General features: G+C 48.7%; 1 protein-coding gene across 1 annotated transcript in view; it reads right to left on the reverse strand.

The window, feature by feature from the left end:
* Positions 1-2,453: 2,453 nt before the first annotated feature.
* GUCY2D (guanylate cyclase 2D, retinal) overlaps positions 2,454-17,388 on the reverse strand; it is a 34,832-nt gene continuing 19,897 nt past the window's right edge. The window contains exons 10-20 of the mRNA XM_035135850.2: positions 16,611-16,767; positions 15,753-15,902; positions 14,788-14,936; positions 14,536-14,699; positions 13,677-13,869; positions 12,241-12,415; positions 11,937-12,035; positions 9,974-10,068; positions 8,456-8,541; positions 8,206-8,332; positions 2,454-3,108 (exon numbers count right to left, since the gene is read on the reverse strand). Coding sequence (XP_034991741.1) covers positions 8,248-8,332; positions 8,456-8,541; positions 9,974-10,068; positions 11,937-12,035; positions 12,241-12,415; positions 13,677-13,869; positions 14,536-14,699; positions 14,788-14,936; positions 15,753-15,902; positions 16,611-16,767 — 1,353 coding nt within the window. The 3' untranslated portion in view covers positions 2,454-3,108; positions 8,206-8,247. The remainder of the gene's footprint in view (positions 3,109-8,205; positions 8,333-8,455; positions 8,542-9,973; positions 10,069-11,936; positions 12,036-12,240; positions 12,416-13,676; positions 13,870-14,535; positions 14,700-14,787; positions 14,937-15,752; positions 15,903-16,610; positions 16,768-17,388) is intronic.

Consider the following 17,388-nt stretch of genomic DNA (forward strand, 5'->3'; position numbering starts at 1 on the left):
TACGCAGTATTTCTTTTTAAATTGGCTTCAAGTGCATCTAATTTAGGAATAAAGGATTTTATCCTAAACTTATCTCTTGAAGAAAGTGCATCTAAGGCGTCAGGTGCACTTCTGTCATTTCTTCGCTGCTCCCTCACTCTTTGTCTCCTTGTTTTCTCGTTAACATTTGGCAAGGTGGCTTTTGCTTGTTTCTCAAGCTCATCAAAATCTTCTTTAAAAAAATCCAGACGTGAACCGTACAAACTTGCACAAGAACTCAATAACAGGTCTGATTTCTTAAGGGCGTTGCTGACCTTGTCAAAATGACCTGGCACACAGATTTATATCTCTAAGATTCTGCAGATTGTGGCTGTGAACTAGGACCCCACAAAAAAAATGTGCAAGTTGGGCCCTAGAGTTTCAAATTGGGCCCCACTGGCTGGCCCTGAGTCTCATAGTTGCTGGGCCCAGGTTGCCCTGCCCTTGCATGAAGTCTTGGGTTTGCAATTTTGGGAGAGGGGAGACTGCCTGCTGGGTAGGCCCCCTAGATCTAGAGGCTCTAGGCTTCAGCCTACTTAGCCTATACATAATTCCGGCACTGGAGAAAAGAAGCAAAGTGGATGCAGAACAACACGGAAAACAACTTTTGAGGAAAGATGTTGTTCGGCTACCGCCAGAAAACTGGAGTCATCATTGCACAACCCCGGAAGGTGCGTTTGTGGTTTTGTTTCTTCATTGTTAGAATTAACCAGCTGTGCTTGAGAAATATTGCTTGTGGCTGTCATCGTGAAGATCCACTGCTGATCTGCCTCTCCTCATCTGTAACAGAGCTGGGTGGGTTCCTGCCTGGCCTGCAGCTACCCAAGAGGCAGAAACTCAACTGGTGAAGTTTTCCAAGTAGGCAAAATCGTGCAGCTAATCATATTCTTTCCCCAAAGGGACCATTTTAGCTTCTGTCTGTGTGCAGTTGGGCTAGCCTCAGGAACACATCCTGACTCTTTGGGAGGACTGGGGGTGAGCCAGCCCTAACTTGGTTTAAGGGCAGAACCCCAACTCCAGTGTAAGCCCCGCTTGGGCAGGTCAAATAAGCCAACACACCCCTCAGGATCACTAGTCTGGCCCTTTAATTGCAGAGTTCGCACATACAGTCATTTATGGACCAGCTGCAAAGCGCCTACTGGGCATCCCGATGGGATACAGAGTACAAGGATCGCCTCTGCCATGTCGCAATGATGCATATATTGTACACATACATTTTTAGCCTCCCCCACCCCACAGATGCTACCGCTGCCGCTCAGATCTGCAAAATAACATTGCAAAAAAACCAACCAAAAACACCATATACATATACAATTAAATAAAATATCCCAATGCTGATAATAAGAATGAAGGGGGAAAAGTACAATTTGTACACAGTCTATGAAAATGATAGACAAATTCTGAGGCCAGCCAATCCATGCTCAGTGGGGAAATGGTGATCGATTACCACTGCCTGCCCCTTTAAGGAAAATATTTTTTGCCCGGTGACAAATAACAAAAATCCCTTTGAAGAAATATAATCTTATATACATACTGCTCAATTGCACATGCCATCTCACCACAGGATGACATGTCTTATAACGCTTTTGCCTGCAGATAGGTACCAGGAGCAAAGTTTTGCTCTGTGTATTGAGCAAACTTTTGAAATTCAGACACAGGCAGTCAACCACAGATGACCCCAGAGGATCAATTCCAACAACCCCTTTGAAACCAATTACTGTAGTTGAATCTGAAGATGTAAATGAGCCAGGTTTTCCAAGTATCATCTGGGATTTCTGAGGAAAAACTGATGCGGTGAGTAAATTTGTAGCCAAAAACCCTTTTGAAAGCCGACATCCCATTAAGAAAACTCTTCCGGGGTGCAGAATACTATTCAGAAGAGGTTTGTATATCACAACAAATGTTTGCAGCCCCAACCCATCCTCAAACTTGCCCCAATTCCTTCCTCATCTCCTTGAATGCTTGGCCAGGCTGCAGAATGTCCAGCTGGAGGCTTAATATTGACTACTAAATGACATCCCAGAGAGAGCCATATTCGGAGCTGCAGTCAAGATACTCCACACCCTCCTCACTTCTCCATTCTAAACAGCCCAGTCCCAAAGTATCTGTTTGCTGTTCTTTATTACTGGTTCTAAAGAAACGTTGGGGCTCAAGGGTTTGTAGTAGGCGGCCACCCCCTTAAGATGAAAAGCCAATTTCTGAAAGTCTTGCAAGTATTCCCATCAGGAAACACTGTCATCTAGTGTGGTTAACCATATGAGCTGAATTCCCAAAGGATTGTTCGCTTGCTTAAATATGGGGCCATGATGAATCTCCAGGCACATCCTGTCTGATAAGGCTCCTCAACCTCCACCCTCTCCACCCCCCCCCAAGTTTAATCTCCACATGGAACCTGCCCCTGTTCTCTGAAAAGAGAAGGGGCAGTGAATCTACACCATGCCAAGGCCACTCTGCTACCTGCTGGGCCACTGTCGCATCTACGGACCCAAGTGCTTCAGAGTGGGGCAGGAACAAAGCCTGCTCCCTCTAGCCCCAAGCATGGCTCCATTTAACCAGATCACCAGGACTGTCCTCTATGGAATCACTGCCCACAAGCATCCTGCATTGGCCACAAGAAACCATGACAGAGCCCCCCCGTTGAGCCTGATCTTCTTCGAAGAAAGCCACTCCGAAAACAGGCCTCCTTCCGCGTCCATCCTTCCATTATAGTCTGTGACAATGGAGGCAAGCACCTCTGGTGAGGGAGAAGAATCCACAGCCATTCTCGGATTTGGCCAGAAGTCCCGACGCACGCTGGCCACTTTTCGTTTTCCTTTTTGGTTGGAGAGTGAATCCTAGGTTGGCCAAAGGTCCTTTGTGCACCAGAGCCAGCAAGAGTGGCAGAGGAAGAGAGAAGAGAGAAGAAAGGGTGAGTCCAAGATGGCCGCGGGCGAAAGGAGGCTGCGAGTCCCTCGAGCACCAACTGCTGATTCATCCCCCTTCCAAAGGTCGCTCCTGACTACCTGCCTCGCAGGCTGCGTGAAAGGCCTCATCAGAGTTGGTCAGAAAACAGCGGCAGGTGCAGGCCACAGGTCTCTGTTGCTGTTTGAGCTGCATAAACACGAGAAGCAAAGTTAGGTAAGACCATAGAATCATAGAGGATCATCTAGTCTAATTCCCTGCAGTGCAGGAATATGCAGGTGGGATTGAACCCACAACCTTTGCATTGTTAGCGCCATGCTCTAAACCAACTGAGCTATCCAGCTGATCAAAAGCAATCCACTCCACTATGGGGTGCTCTAGGCCATATCTCTATGGCCAGAGAGAGAAATAAGTAGGCTGTAGGAAGTCCTACAATACACTATCCTGTGCTACAGCATATGGAATCACAGGATCATAGAACTGTGGAGTTGTGAAGGGATCCCAGCCCAACCTCCAGCAATGCAGGAATCACAGCTAAAAAATCCCTGATAGAAGGCTGTCCAACCTCTGTTCAAAAACCTCTGTTTAAAAAAACCTCTGTTTAAAAACCTCCAACAAAAGACAGCCCACCACCTTCCGCATTTCTTTACACATTGTTTGGTTGAAGATCCATGATGCAGAACGTGGAGAAGTATAAACGCCGAAGGGTCTTAGAATCATAGAATCATAGAATCATAGAGTTGGAAGAGACCACAAGGGCCATCCAGTCCAACCCCCTGCCAAGCAGGAAACACCATCAAAGCATTCCTGACAGATGGCTGTCAAGCCTCTGCTTAAAGACCTCCAAAGAAGGAGACTCCACCACACTCCTTGGCAGCAAATTCCACTGCCGAACAGCTCTTACTGTCAGGAAGTTCTTCCTAATGTTTAGGTGGAATTTTCTTTCTTGTAGTTTGAATCCGTTGCTCCGTGTCCGCTTCTCTGGAGCAGCAGAAAACAACCTTTCTCCCTCCTCTATATGACATCCTTTTATATATTTGAACATGGTTATCATATCACCCCTTAACCTTCTCTTCTCCAGGCTAAACATACCCAGCTCCCTAAGCCGTTCCTCATAAGGCATCGTTTCCAGGCCTTTGACCATTTTGGTTGCCCTCTTCTGGACACGTTCCAGCTTATCAGTATCCTTCTTGAACTGTGGTGCCCAGAACTGGACACAGTACTCCAGGTGAGGTCTGACCAGAGCAGAATACAGTGGTACTATTACTTCCCTTGATCTAGATGCTATACTCCTATTGATGCAGCCCAGAATTGCATTGGCTTTTTTAGCTGCTGCATCACACTGCTGACTCATGTCAAGTTTGTGGTCTACCAAGACTCCTAGATCCTTTTCACATGTACTGCTCTCAAGCCAGGTGTCTCCCATCCTGCATTTGTGCCTTTCATTTTTTTTGCCCAAGTGTAGTACTTTACATTTCTCCTTGTTAAAATTCATCTTGTTTGCTTTGGCCCAGTTGTCTAATCTGTTAAGGTCATTCTGAAGTGTGATCCTGTCCTCTGGGGTGTTAGCCACCCCTCCCAATTTGGTGTCATCTGCAAACTTGCTCAGGATGCCCTCAAGCCCATCATCCAAGTCATTGATAAAGATGTTGAACAAGACTGGGCCCAAGACAGAACCCTGTGGCACCCCACTAGTCACTACTCTCCAGGATGAGGAGGAGCCATTGATGAGCACCCTTTGGGTTCGGTCAGTAAGCCAGTTACAAATCCACTGAATGGTAGCATTGTCTAGCCCACATTTTACCAGCTTCTTTACAAGAATATCATGGGGCACCTTGTCAAAGGCCTTGCTGAAATCAAGATAGGCTACATCCACAGCGTTCCCTTCATCTACCAGGCTTGTAATTCTGTCAAAAAATGAGATCAGATTAGTCTGACATGACTTATTTTTCAGGAACCCATGCTGACTTTTAGTGATCACAGAGTTTCTTTCTAGGTGCTCACAGACTGTTTGCTTAATGATCTGCTCTAGAATCTTTCCTGGTATTGATGTCAGGCTGACTGGGCGGTAATTGTTTGGGTCCTCTCTTTTCCCCTTTTGGAAAATAGGGACAACATTTGCCCTCCTCCAGTCTGCTGGAACTTCGCCTGTTCTCCAGGAATTTTCAAAGATTATTGCCAGTGGTTCTGAAATCACCTCTGCCAGTTCTTTTAATACTCTTGGATGTAGTTCATCTGGCCCTGGAGACTTGAATACATCTAAACTAGCCAAGTATTCTTGTACTACTTCCTTACTTATTCTGGGCTGTGTTTCCCCTGCTGAATCATCTGCTCCATATTCTTCAGGTCGGGCGTTGTTTTCTTTCTTGGAGAAGACTGAGGCAAAGAAGGCATTGAGGAGTTCTGCCCTTTCTCTGTCCCCTGTTTGCATTTCACCATCTTCTCCTCTGAGTGACCCCACTGTTTCCTTGTTTTTCCTTTTGCTACGGACATACCCATAAAAGCCCTTTTTGTTGCTTTTAACCTCTCTAGCGAGCCTGAGTTCATTCTGTGCTTTAGCTTTTCTGACTTTGTCTCTACACGTGCTGGCTATATGTTTGAATTCCTCTCTGGAGATTCCCCCCCTTTTCCATTTTTTGTACATATCCCTTTTAAATCTTAACTCAGTCAAAAGTTCTTTAGATAGCCAGCCTGGCTTCTTTAGGCACCTTCCATGTTTCCGTCTCATTGGTATTGCCTGAAGTTGTGCTTTTAATATCTCCCTTTTAACAAACTCCCAACCATCATAAACTCCCTTCCCTTTTAGTATTACTGTCCATGGGATTTCACCCAGCGTTTCCCTAAGTTTTCTGAAGTTGGCTTTCTTAAAGTCTAGAATTTGGACCTTAGTATGCTTGGTTGCTCCTTTCCGCTGGATAATAAACTCCAGAAGAGCATGGTCACTCCCACCTAATGATCCTGCCACTTCTACCCCACTAACCAAGTCATCACTATTGGTTAGGACCAGATCTAAAATGGCTGATCCTCTTGTTGCTTCTCCCACTTTCTGGACAATGAAGTTGTCTGCAAGGCCAGTGAGGAATCTGTTCGACCTTATGCTCTTGGCTGAGTTTGACATCCAACAAATATCAGGATAGTTGAAATCCCCCATTACTACTATCTCACTTCCTTTGGAATGCTTGGCCATCTGTTCCAGGAAGGCATCATCTGTGTCCTCAGTTTGGCTTGGGGATCTATAGTAAACTCCCACAATGAGATCACTGTTGTTTTTCTCTCCCTTAATTTTGACCCAGATACTCTCAATTTGGCTTTGAAGTTTTAAATCCTGGATCTCTTCACAGGTATACATATCCCTAACATATAAAGCTACTCCTCCTCCTTTCCTGTTTGGTCTATTTCTCTTAAATAGATTGTATCCCTCTATTACTACATTCCAGTCATGAGACTCATCCCACAAGGTTTCAGTGATGCCTATTATGTCATATTTAGTTTGCTGTACCAAGAGCTCAAGTTCATCTTGTTTATTTCCCATGCTCTGTGCATTAGTGTACAGACATTGAAGACCGTTGATCATTCCCCCATGTCTCTTATTTAAGGATATTTTCGTCCCACCACTAGGTCTGCATGCTGCTTGCTCCATTTGGTCCTTGACATTTGGATGATCATCTTCAGCATTTGATAGACTCCTACCTTCAGGACCACTGTCTCCCTCCCCCACATAAGTCAGTTTAAAGCCCTCCTGATGAGGTTTTTGAGTTTTGTGGCAAAAACATTCCTCCCAACTTTTGTGAGGTGCAGTCCATCACTTGCCAGAAGTCCATCTTCAAGAAACTGCAGACCGTGATCTAGGAATCCAAACCGTTCCTGTTTGCACCATTTGCGAAGCCAGTTGTTCACTTCCCCTATTTTTCCCTCTCTCCCTGGGCCATGTCGTTCAACTGGGAGGACAGAAGAGATGACAATTTGTGCATCTAATTGCTTCAACTTCCTGCCCAGAGCCTCATAATCATTTTTGATCTTCTGTAAGCTATGGCTTGCAGTGTCATTGGTTCCCACATGCACCAAAAGGAAGGGGTATTTGTCGGTGGGTTTTATGATTCCTTGCAGCCGTTCTGTTACATCTTTGATCTTGGCCCCAGGTAGACAGCACACCTCTCGAGACATCTTGTCAGGCCCACAGATCACTGCTTCTGTACCCCTCAGTAGGGAATCCCCTATCACCACTACACGCCTCTTCATAGGCTTGGTTGGGATTCTTCCATGTGCTGTCCCTTCCAAGGTTACCTGCATATTCCCGGAGGACTGACTTTGCTGCTCGTCTTCATATTCCTCATCAACTGTGATGAGGGAGAGATCCTCAGGTGGAGTCTGTTCCTCATCTTCCATGAGCACTTCAAAACGGTTGTGTAATTCTAAGCACTCAGAGCGATCCCTGGGCCTTCTACTTCTATGAGTCACGTTCCTCCATACATCTGGCTGCTGTGTTGGGGAACTGACCTCCTCCTCAGGGAGATCCCCTGTCTCCTCCTTGGTGCAGACAGTGTGCTCTGCTGCATCCAAGAAAAGCTCCAGCTCTTTAATTCTCTGGAGCGTAGATACACGCCCCTGAAGCTGCTGCACCTTCTCTTCCAGAAGGGCAACCTTGTTTTCTAGTAGGGCAACCAACTTGCAATTGTTGCACGTGTAGCTACCCACATCCTTTGTTCAGGGCATGGCAAATTAGGTAGCTTCAGCCTGAAATTCAAACCGACCTGAATTTCTCCCCCAGTCTCTAACATCTTCAAATCCAGAAACCAGGCAGGGGAAAAGAGAAAATGCAGGTGGCTCAAAGCTACATGCTGGAGATTGGGCATTAGAAAGGAAGAGGAAGAAGAGTTTGGATTTGATATCCCGCTTTATCACTACCCGAAGGAGTCTCAAAGCGGCTAACAATCTCATTTCCCTTCCTCCCCCACAACAAACAGCCTGTGAGGTGGGTGGGGCTGAGAGACTTCAGAGAAGTGTGACTAGCCCACGGTCACCCAGCAGCTGCATGTGGAAGAGCGGAGACACGAACCCGGTTCCCCAGATTACTAATCTACCGCTCTTAACCACTATACCACACTGGCTCTCAGAAGGGAAGAGAAGACACAAGAATCTTTTCTCCACACCCCTGAAGTAACAGGAGGAGTCGGGGAAGATCACATTTTGCAAGGATGGGAGAGGAGCTCAAAGCCTCTTGGAGGCAGAGGCTGGGCATGCAAGTCAAGGGCACATGCGTCACTCCCCCATCTGTCCCAGCCTCACCTCCATCACAAGTGGGCTCATGTTAACATGGCTGCTCTCTGGCTACACATTCCCTCCACGTGCTTTCTCTAGCTTCTTCCTTCGGTCTTCTGGGATCTCGTGCATGCTTATCCCATGGTTGCTCGCCCTGGAAGCAGAGAGGAGAAACAGGAGATTTGTGTGGAGAAGGGGGCCGTGTCCCCCAAGAGCCCAGAACCCACCCTATTCTGTTCCAAAGCTGGATATTCTGTTCCTTGTCCTCATAACTCACCCTGGCTGTAGGTCAGGGGGTGTGGGGATGGGTTTGTTAAAGCCCACACGGCCTATGAGCCAAAATGTCTCTTCAGTGCCTTTTCCCTGCGGAGAAAAAGAAAGAGGCTGATGCGGGTGCGAGGACATGTTTCGAGTGAACTCCTTGAGCACTAAGAGCAGCAGCCCCAACAGAATCCTTGCAACAGGTGACACCAGAAGCGCTTTGCCAGCTTCACCGACACGGCTGTTCCCAAGGCAGGTGCTACCTCCCCTTGTGGGGGGCAGCAAGATTACCTGGTGGGGGGGTCTAAGAGGCATGGGGCAGCGGTGTGCTAAGAATTTACTTCTAAACCACCTCTTAATGGTTCATGCCCAGGTGAGGGAATAACACCTTAAAGAGAAATGCAGCCAAGAAAGATATACGAACTTAGCGTCCCAGTTTTTTTAAGAGATAAGTGACAGCATCTCCAAACCAGGAGTTCAAAGAACCACCAGTTAGGAGAACTGTGCCTGAGGCATATTTTAGCACAGCTTGCATAGGGTTTCTCAGAAGCATACTGGTATTAGCTCATAGAACATATATGTGAAAGGTCAGGGAGCTACAACTGTCTTGCTTCGCTTGTTTTTCCTCTTCCACCCATTACCTTGGGTGCCCCATTCTCTTGATGCCTTAGAATGTCCATTTCACTCACTTACCGTCCGTCTTCTTGACAAGCAGACATTCAAAAAGTCCTTAACATACCATTCCTATAGCTTCCCACCTGAGAAGACTCGAGGCGAGAACAGCATGTCACATAAACATTATGTTGCTATACTAGGCAAGCAGCACTCAGAGTTACAGGGTGGGTCAGGGTTGAGAAGTCCACATAGCACAGAAGTCATTACAGCATTGATACACAGGTTCCATTACAGAGGGTAAATGCAGGGATTACGAAAGCACATGCATTTTATTCAGTGCTAAATTCTATTAAGTGCTAGATGGGCTAACTAATTTCATAAAGCAGGGGAGGCACTGCAGGTGTAAAGGACTATCATCTTGAAAAGCTGATTATCACTGAAACAAGTTAATCCATTTTGCCAAATTAAATCAATTTTGAATAAATGTGCAATCAATGGTTACTGTTTTGAATTCCATTGCGTTATTATCTTCCTCAGTGGGTCGTGCAAACTGCTATTCTGAACAATGCTTTTTATAGGGTAGGGGGAAGGCAGCACTGGGGGTGGGTTTATGCAACAGGGTGGGGGAAGCAGTGGCACCAAACAGTTTGGGAACTGTGGATCTAGCAGTTCCAAAGCACACACAGGTGTGCTGCCCACACTGGGGCTCCTCTGTTTGCTTCCCTGCCAGGGAAACCATCACCCATGGACACACATGCAAATGAAGGGGGCATATCTTTTGCTTGCCAGAGGGCTCCCCACCCCCATCCTAGGGATTTGGGTCTGTTCTGCATCCTCTGGATGGAGCTTTGACTGGAGATAGGAGGGAGAATTGGAGGGTCCTTGAAGTTGGAAGAAGCCCCTCCCTTGCCCCAGGTACCTTGAGCTCCGTCTTGCCTCGGAGGTCCAGCTTGTAGCCCTCCTTGAGGTCATGTAGGATCTGAACGGTGCGGATGTTGACGTGGATTCGATAAGCTGCAGAGACAACGGGGGGTGAGATGGGGGTGCCTCTGAGAGACATAACAGCATAAGAAGGGTCTTCTGGATCAGGCCCATCTACTCCAGCATCCTGTTCTCACAGTGGCCAACCAGATGCCTGTGGGAAATCCACATGCAGGATTTGAGCACATGAGTCCTGCTCCCTCCTGTGGCTTCCAGCAACTGGCTTCCAGAAGCATTGCTGCCTCCAGTGGTGGAGGCAGAGCACAACCATCATGGCTAGCGGCCACTGATAGCCCGCTCCTCCTCCATGAATTTGTCTAACCCACTTTTAAAGTCATAGGGGTTGGCGGCCATCACTGCCACCTGTGGGAGCAAGTTCCATGGTTTAACTCAGGGGTCCCCAGACTTACCGCGCGGTGGGCCGGTGCCCGCCGCGCTGACCGCGCGGTGGGCTAGAGGGCAGGGAAGTGCGCGCGCAGCGGGCCGGAGGGCGGGGGAGTGCGCGCCCGTGCGCATGCGCACACGCACACAGGCGGGGAAAAAATCGCCGAAAATCGCTTGTGCGCATGCGTATGGGCCTCCCCGACCCGGAAGTGCACCAGAAATGACCTCTTCCGGGTCGGGAGAGGCCCATACGCATGCGCACAAAGGATTTTCGGCGATTTTTTGCCGATTTTTTAGATCGTCGCTGCGCCGTGCGCCGTGAGAGCGGGCGGCGGCAGCGGGCGGCGGGGGTCGTCGCGGGCCGGATTGGAAGGCCGATTGGGCCGCATCCGGCTCGGGGGCCGTAGTTTGGGGAACCCTGGTTTAACTTCACGTTGTGTGAAGGAGGACTTTCTTTCATCCATCCTGAATCTTCCAACACTTCATTGGCTATCCATGAGTTCTAGTGTTATGAGAAAGGGAGAAAACCCTTCCCCCCCCCCAGGCCAATGGCTGGGATTCCAAAACCAGGGGAAGGGGCACGTCGTAGAAGGAGACCACATGCTTAGTGTGCGAAAGGTCCCAGGTTTAATCCCCAGCATCTCCATGTGAGGCTGAGAAATCCCTGGAGAGCCACTGCCTGTCAAGGCCACCATGGATCGAAGCTTCATACACAGCAGAAGCCCTGCCACTGAGCTACGCCCCTTCTAATATTTCTGTATTCTAATATTTCTGTTGGAAGCCGCCCAGAGTGGCTGGGGAAACCCAGACAGACGGGCGGGGTATAAATAATAAATTATTATTATTATTATTATTATTCCTTGAATTTCCATTTGTTTCCTAATCTATCGCCATAAAGTTTGATGGCTTTTTAAAATTATTGCCTTTTATTCGTATGTTTGTTGGAAGCCACCCAGAGTGGCTGGGACAACCCAGTCAGATGGGAAAGGTGTAAGAAATATAATATTATATACAGTATATAAAAAGGTAAAGGGACCCCTGACCATTAGGTCCAGTCGTGACCGACTCTGGGGTTGCACACTCATCTCGCATTATTGGCCGAGGGAGCCGGCGTACAGCTTCCAGGCCATGTGGCCAGCATGATAAAGCCACTTCTGGCGAACCAGAGCAGCACATGGAAACGCCGTTTACCTTCCCGCTATAGCGGTTCCTATTTATCTACTTGCACTTAGACGTGCTTTCAAACTGCTAGGTTGGCAGGAGCTGGGACCAAGCAATGGGAGCTCACCCCGTCACAGGGATTCGAACCGCCGACCTTCTGATCAGCAAGTCCTAGGCTCAGTGGTTTAGCCCACAGCGCCACCTGGGTCCCATATACAGTATATAATTATATATAATTATTATAAATGGCATCCCAAGATGGTCAGCCAAGCCCATCCAAATGGGGGCAAACTCCATCCCCAGCAGGAACCCCTCCCTCCCTCTGCAGCCCCCCACCTGGGCCATGGGCTACTCACGCAGTCCTGTGGACTCCATCCGTGAGGCGGTGTTGACTGTGTCTCCAAAAAGACAGTATCGTGGCATCGTCAGCCCCACCACACCAGCCACGCAAGGCCCTGCCATGGGAAACAGATCCACCTTGAGCTCAGGTGTTTCTTCCACCTTAACAGCTCCCCCCCATCCCCTCTCCCCTCCTGCCCAGTTGAGCTCTCTTCAGAAGAGCCGAGTGAGGGTGGACAGGGCCACGAAGTACAGGTGGGTCCCTGTGGCTGGAGGCCATTGGCACCGCTCTGCAGCAGCCCTGCCTTTAGGACAGCCTACCTGAGTGCAGGCCGATGCGGATCCGTACTGGCACTTCTGGCATGTGACGCATCCTGAAGGTGCCGACAGCGCTGAGGATATCCAGCGACATGTTGGCGATCTCACCTGCGTGCCGGTTGCCGTTGCGCTTGGGCAGCCCAGAAGCAACCATGTAGGCGTCGCCAATGGTCTCCACCTGTTGGGAGAAGCCAGATGGAGATGGAGCCCGTCCTCAGGGGAAGAGGCCATGGATTCAGGGGACACCTCAAGCCAGGAACAAGGCCTGCTCTGAGAACCAGGCTTTGCCCATTCCCCCCTCCTCAGTAGAGTTCCTGGTGCCAGCACCTCTCTGGCCTGAAGAGGTCACGTTGCCTTAGCTGAGAGGCCGTAGCAGAACCCTGAGCTCCACTGCACCGCTGGAGGCAGAAGCTTCTGAAACAGGCTGGGCTCCTTTAAGAGGAGTGGCTCCACCCACCTAGCTCCCCAGAGGAAGTTGCAGTCCTAGTTAAGGCTCAGTCTAGATTCCCTGGAATGAACGTCCACAAGGCTGCCTTGTCTGGCTGCCAGCATGTGTGTCACTTGGAGCTCTCCAGGGTGCTAGCCACTTCGCCGCTTTGCCTTTAAGGATGTTGCCCTTCCTTTTATCAGACCTGCATCTATCATCTGAGTTGACTGACCTTTGCTTGACCTGACTTCACCTCCTGGATCCTAAATTTTTACTAGCAATATGTGACCTGTTTATCCCTGGACATATCTACATCTAGCACATTCTGCACTCAGGCTAAGTTCCTGTCCCATGTTCAGGACAGAACCCTAGTAGGGGTTGAGTCCATGAGGAAAGAGAGCTCCCCCAGTTGCCAGAGGGCCAGGGAGACCTAGGACATGGCTAGGCAAACTAAGACCCGGGGGCCGGATCCAGCCCAATCGCCTTCTAAATCCGGCCTGCGGACAGTCTGGGAATCAGCATGTTTTTACATGATTTACATACATTTGATTTAAAATGCATCTCTGGGTTATTTGTGGGGCCTGCCTCGTGTTTTTACATGGGTAGAATGTGTGCTTTTATTTAAAATGCATCTCTGGGTTATTTGTGGGGCACAGGAATTCGTTCTCCCCCCCAAAAAAAAAATAGTCCGGCCCCCCCACAAGGTCTGAGGGACAGTGGACCAGCCCCCTGCTCAAAAAGTTTGCGGACCCCTGACCTAGGAATAACACCCCCCTCCTGAATAACACCCCCCTCCTGATTATCACTAGGAAGCCATTCAGGAGCCCTAGAATCATCCTCCCCTCCAACTAACTCAAGACCCAGCCACTTCCCAGCCAACATGAGTTTCGCTTGGCAACACTAAGCATCTGTGTCGTCCTTTTCCTTCACATCCCTTGGATCCTCCAAGCCCCACCCTTTCTCTGCCTCCTGCCCACAGTAAAGGTGGCTGACAGAGCCGACAGGACTGTACCTTATAGACATCATGGGAACCGATGATGGCATCGAAGAGGGTGTAAAGGTCATTCAGAAGGTCGACCACCTCAATGGGTTCACTCATGGCTGAGATGGTGGTGAAGCCCACAATGTCACTGAAGTACAAGGTCACCTCTTCAAAATACTCTGGTTCCACTGGTGCACCAGTCTTCAGGGCCTCCGCTACTGAACTGAAGGGGTGACAAGCAGAAATGTCAGCCAGTCTCTCCTTGGGAGAATCAGAAAGCACTTAAGGGTGCCTGCAAGGTGCAATTAACAATATTCTTTTAAAAAAATAGCTTCCCCCAATTTCTCTCCAAATTCTAACCCAAGCTTAGCAATGCTCACTGCTGACAGAACATATTAATCACAGCAAAGCAAGGAAGGGGCAGCAAGAAAAATCCTTGCTTCACAGCTCAGAAGGGAGCTCAGAAAGCAATAAAAAGGTGGAAAACTTTGAGAAAAACTGAGCGTTTTTTGTTTTGTTTTACACATTAAAAGAAAATCAGGGAAAGAGCGGTTGGAGAAAATAAATGAGGACCCAAAAATCCCCCTGAAATAAAGCAGGAGATGAAATAACAGCTAGGGTATAAGAGAACAGATTGAAGGAGAGAGACTCCAAACAGGTTGTTGCACTGAGCTGACACAGGAAACAGACTGAGCTTCAACAGGAAGAGAGCAGAAATGTCTTCTGTAGAAGTTCTGGGCATTTCCTGTACCTGACCTACACAACCCACTTGGAGACCTCTTACATGCACAGGTGAACAGGCAATTCCCTCATTTCTAGGAATGTGAGGCCACTAGGACTTGCTCTGGTTGCCCCACTTAAGCTCCGCACATAATTTCCACAGACTCACGGGGGCAACATCTGCGTTAACAACTTGTCTGTCTTTTGCTTCTCCACCTCCAGCTCTTCTGTTCGCTCCCGGATCAAGTCCTCCAAGTTGCTGGAGTACTGCTCCAACATCCGTAGCATGGAGTCGATGATGTTTGTCTTACGACCTTTGTTGATGCTCTTGAACTGCAGGGGAGGGACGGAAGGGGCATTAGGAGGCAACCTCCCTAACCTCTGGAATCCTGGCAAATAACTGCTCCAGAGGCCCACTCACCTGGTCAAAAATCTGGTTGATGTTTGGCCTTTTCTCGGGCTGCTCACTCCAGCACTGCTTCATCAGCTGAATGCACTCCATTGGGGCTTGGTCTACTGAAACAGAGGGCCGGCAGAGCGGGGGCGGCTTTTCTACTTTCTTGATTATCTCTGTCAGACAAGGAAAACAATTTGCTTCTGTCCTGGGCAGGCCAGGTCCCCTCCACTCTGCAATCACTCCATAAACTCCATTACTACCCTGTTTCACACAGCACTCTGTGTTTCAGCAACCAAACCCTACAACAGGGCCTGTCCTCTCCATGTAATCAAGACCACTCACCCTGCACCCTTCCTTAACCCCACCATGTTTCTGCTCCACTTGACTCGGGGCCAGCACGTTAACTCACCAACCCTGCTCAACTCTCCAAACCAAACCAATGTGATAACCATCTTCAAACATCTTAAGAGCGGTCCCATGGAATACGCCCTGGAGGGTGGGACTCAAACCAATGGCTTCAAGTTACAAGAAAGGAGATTCCGACTAAACATTTAGGGAGAACTTTCTGGCAGTAATAACTGTTCAACAGTGGAACAGACTCCCTCTGAAGGTTGTGGACTCTCCTTCCTTGGAGGTTTTTAAGCAGAGGCTGGATGCCACCTGTCATGGATGCTTTAGTTGTGATTCCTGCACTGCAGGGAGTTTAGCTAGATGACCCTTGAGGTCCCCTTCCAACTCTTTGGTTCTAACTTTTCCATATTGAAGGCAGCATGGCCAACTCTAGAGTGACCCTCCAATCCTCACCAGGCAATGTTTGCCATGGAAAAGCAATGTGGTAATGCCATGTTACATGGGATGGGCCCGTTGTTCAGAAGCAGAGCCTCTGCTTGGCATGCAGAAGGCCCCAGGCTCAAAAATAGTCATACAGACAGGGAAAGGTTGGGGATGGGAGCTGGTCTGTAACCAACCAATTCCTGCCCTTTATATACCTTCAGGGGTCATGTCCAGCATGCAATAGGGGGCAGCACGGCATATGACTTCCTGCATAATTATGGAGATACTGAAGACATCTCCCCGGAAAGAGCCTTTCCGCTCCTGGGATGGGTCTCGCAGTAGCTCGGGCGCCGTCCATAACCGGTCTAGAAGGGGGCATGGGAAACAAAAATCAAGCACTACGCTGCATCCCCTCCTTCATCATACCCAGCCTTCTCTGCCTCTCATTCCCTGCATCTGCAGGCATTCTCTATAGCTCCATTGGTCTGCCCCCTTTATTATGGGTTCCCTCTCCAAATCTAACAAAGGGAGCAAAACCTGCAGCCTCCTCCAAGGCCAGTGATGGAGACTTCCTCACTCCTCTCTTATTCAGCCACTGGCTGCTTGAAACACAGTGGATGTGTGTACCTGAGTTCCGCAGCCCCTTGCTAAAAAACCTGCTTCCAAAGTCCCTGTTAAAATTGCTGTGAATAAAGAGTGCAACTTGAAATGTTTGGGCACTGTTTCTCTACAGACACCTAAGATTCAGCCTCCTTTCATAACTTAGAAAATGCACAGGTGGGTGCAATCTTTGCTGCTATCTATATTTCTGGTTGACAGGCTGGCAAAATCCCTGGTTGACAGATTTGGCCCAGAGAGCTGTTTGCCGCTGATCTCTAATCTATATTGAACAATTCCGTGGAAAAATTGCGCCAGCCAGTAGAGCAATATATGTCACTGCTTTTAAAAATCATTTCATAGCAGGGAGCAGCAACGACACCTTCCCTGCTTACCAAAGATCTCTGCAACATACCCCAGACTTTGTATTTGCCTGTCTCCCTTCCCCTTCCCGGGTCCCAACTTCCCCTGCTAACCCTCTGGTTTCGGTGTCTCTCGCGGGATCTTCTGGGCCTCCAACAGCTCGTTGTAGCCATGGTCTGTGACCTTGAGGACGAAGCGGCCATCCACCACACAGTTCCGAGACTTCAGCCGCCCGTGTGGGAAATCATGATGGTGAAGGTATTTCATCCCCTAGAGAGCAGAGTGAGGGAAGAAAGGGGTGAATAATCTGCTCACAGCTCTGCTCTATTGCTTGGATCTCCTCCCAAGAACAGCAGCACCCATTTCTCTTCTTCCTCCCTCCTACTGCCAGGACATCTTCTAAGCCAGCCTTTGCCAACCTGCTGCCCTCCAGATGTTTTGGACTGAAATCCCTACAGCTCATCCACACTTCTGCTTGCCGTGCCTAGAAAACATGGGTCCAAGCAATTTTCCGCTTGTCCCATGCTTTCTAGGTCAGGTCTGAGTGGATTTGCCTTTGTCCTGCTGCTATCCGCTAGAAAACCTGTGCTATCCCCACGGAAAACCCTATTACTATTTGTTACAATTCAGCGATAAACAGTGTGTTTTCCCAGGGAAAGTGGCAGGAAAAAGGGAAATGTAGATGAGCTGCTAGGCTTTCTGGGGCTGATGGAAGCTGCAAAACAACTGGAGTTCACCTGGTTGTGAAGACTTGTCTAAGCCAAGCCAGATGTTTTTGACAAATAGACCAGGTGGTTTGGGCAACAGTGTCTAGCCTGCTAGACTGCGTAAATTGGAAAACCTACAAAATTATTCCTATTACACTGCCCACTCACCCACCTGTGGTGGATT

This window comes from Zootoca vivipara, chromosome 13 (genome assembly GCF_963506605.1).
Source record: "Zootoca vivipara chromosome 13, rZooViv1.1, whole genome shotgun sequence".
Lineage (NCBI taxonomy): Eukaryota > Metazoa > Chordata > Lepidosauria > Squamata > Lacertidae > Zootoca > Zootoca vivipara.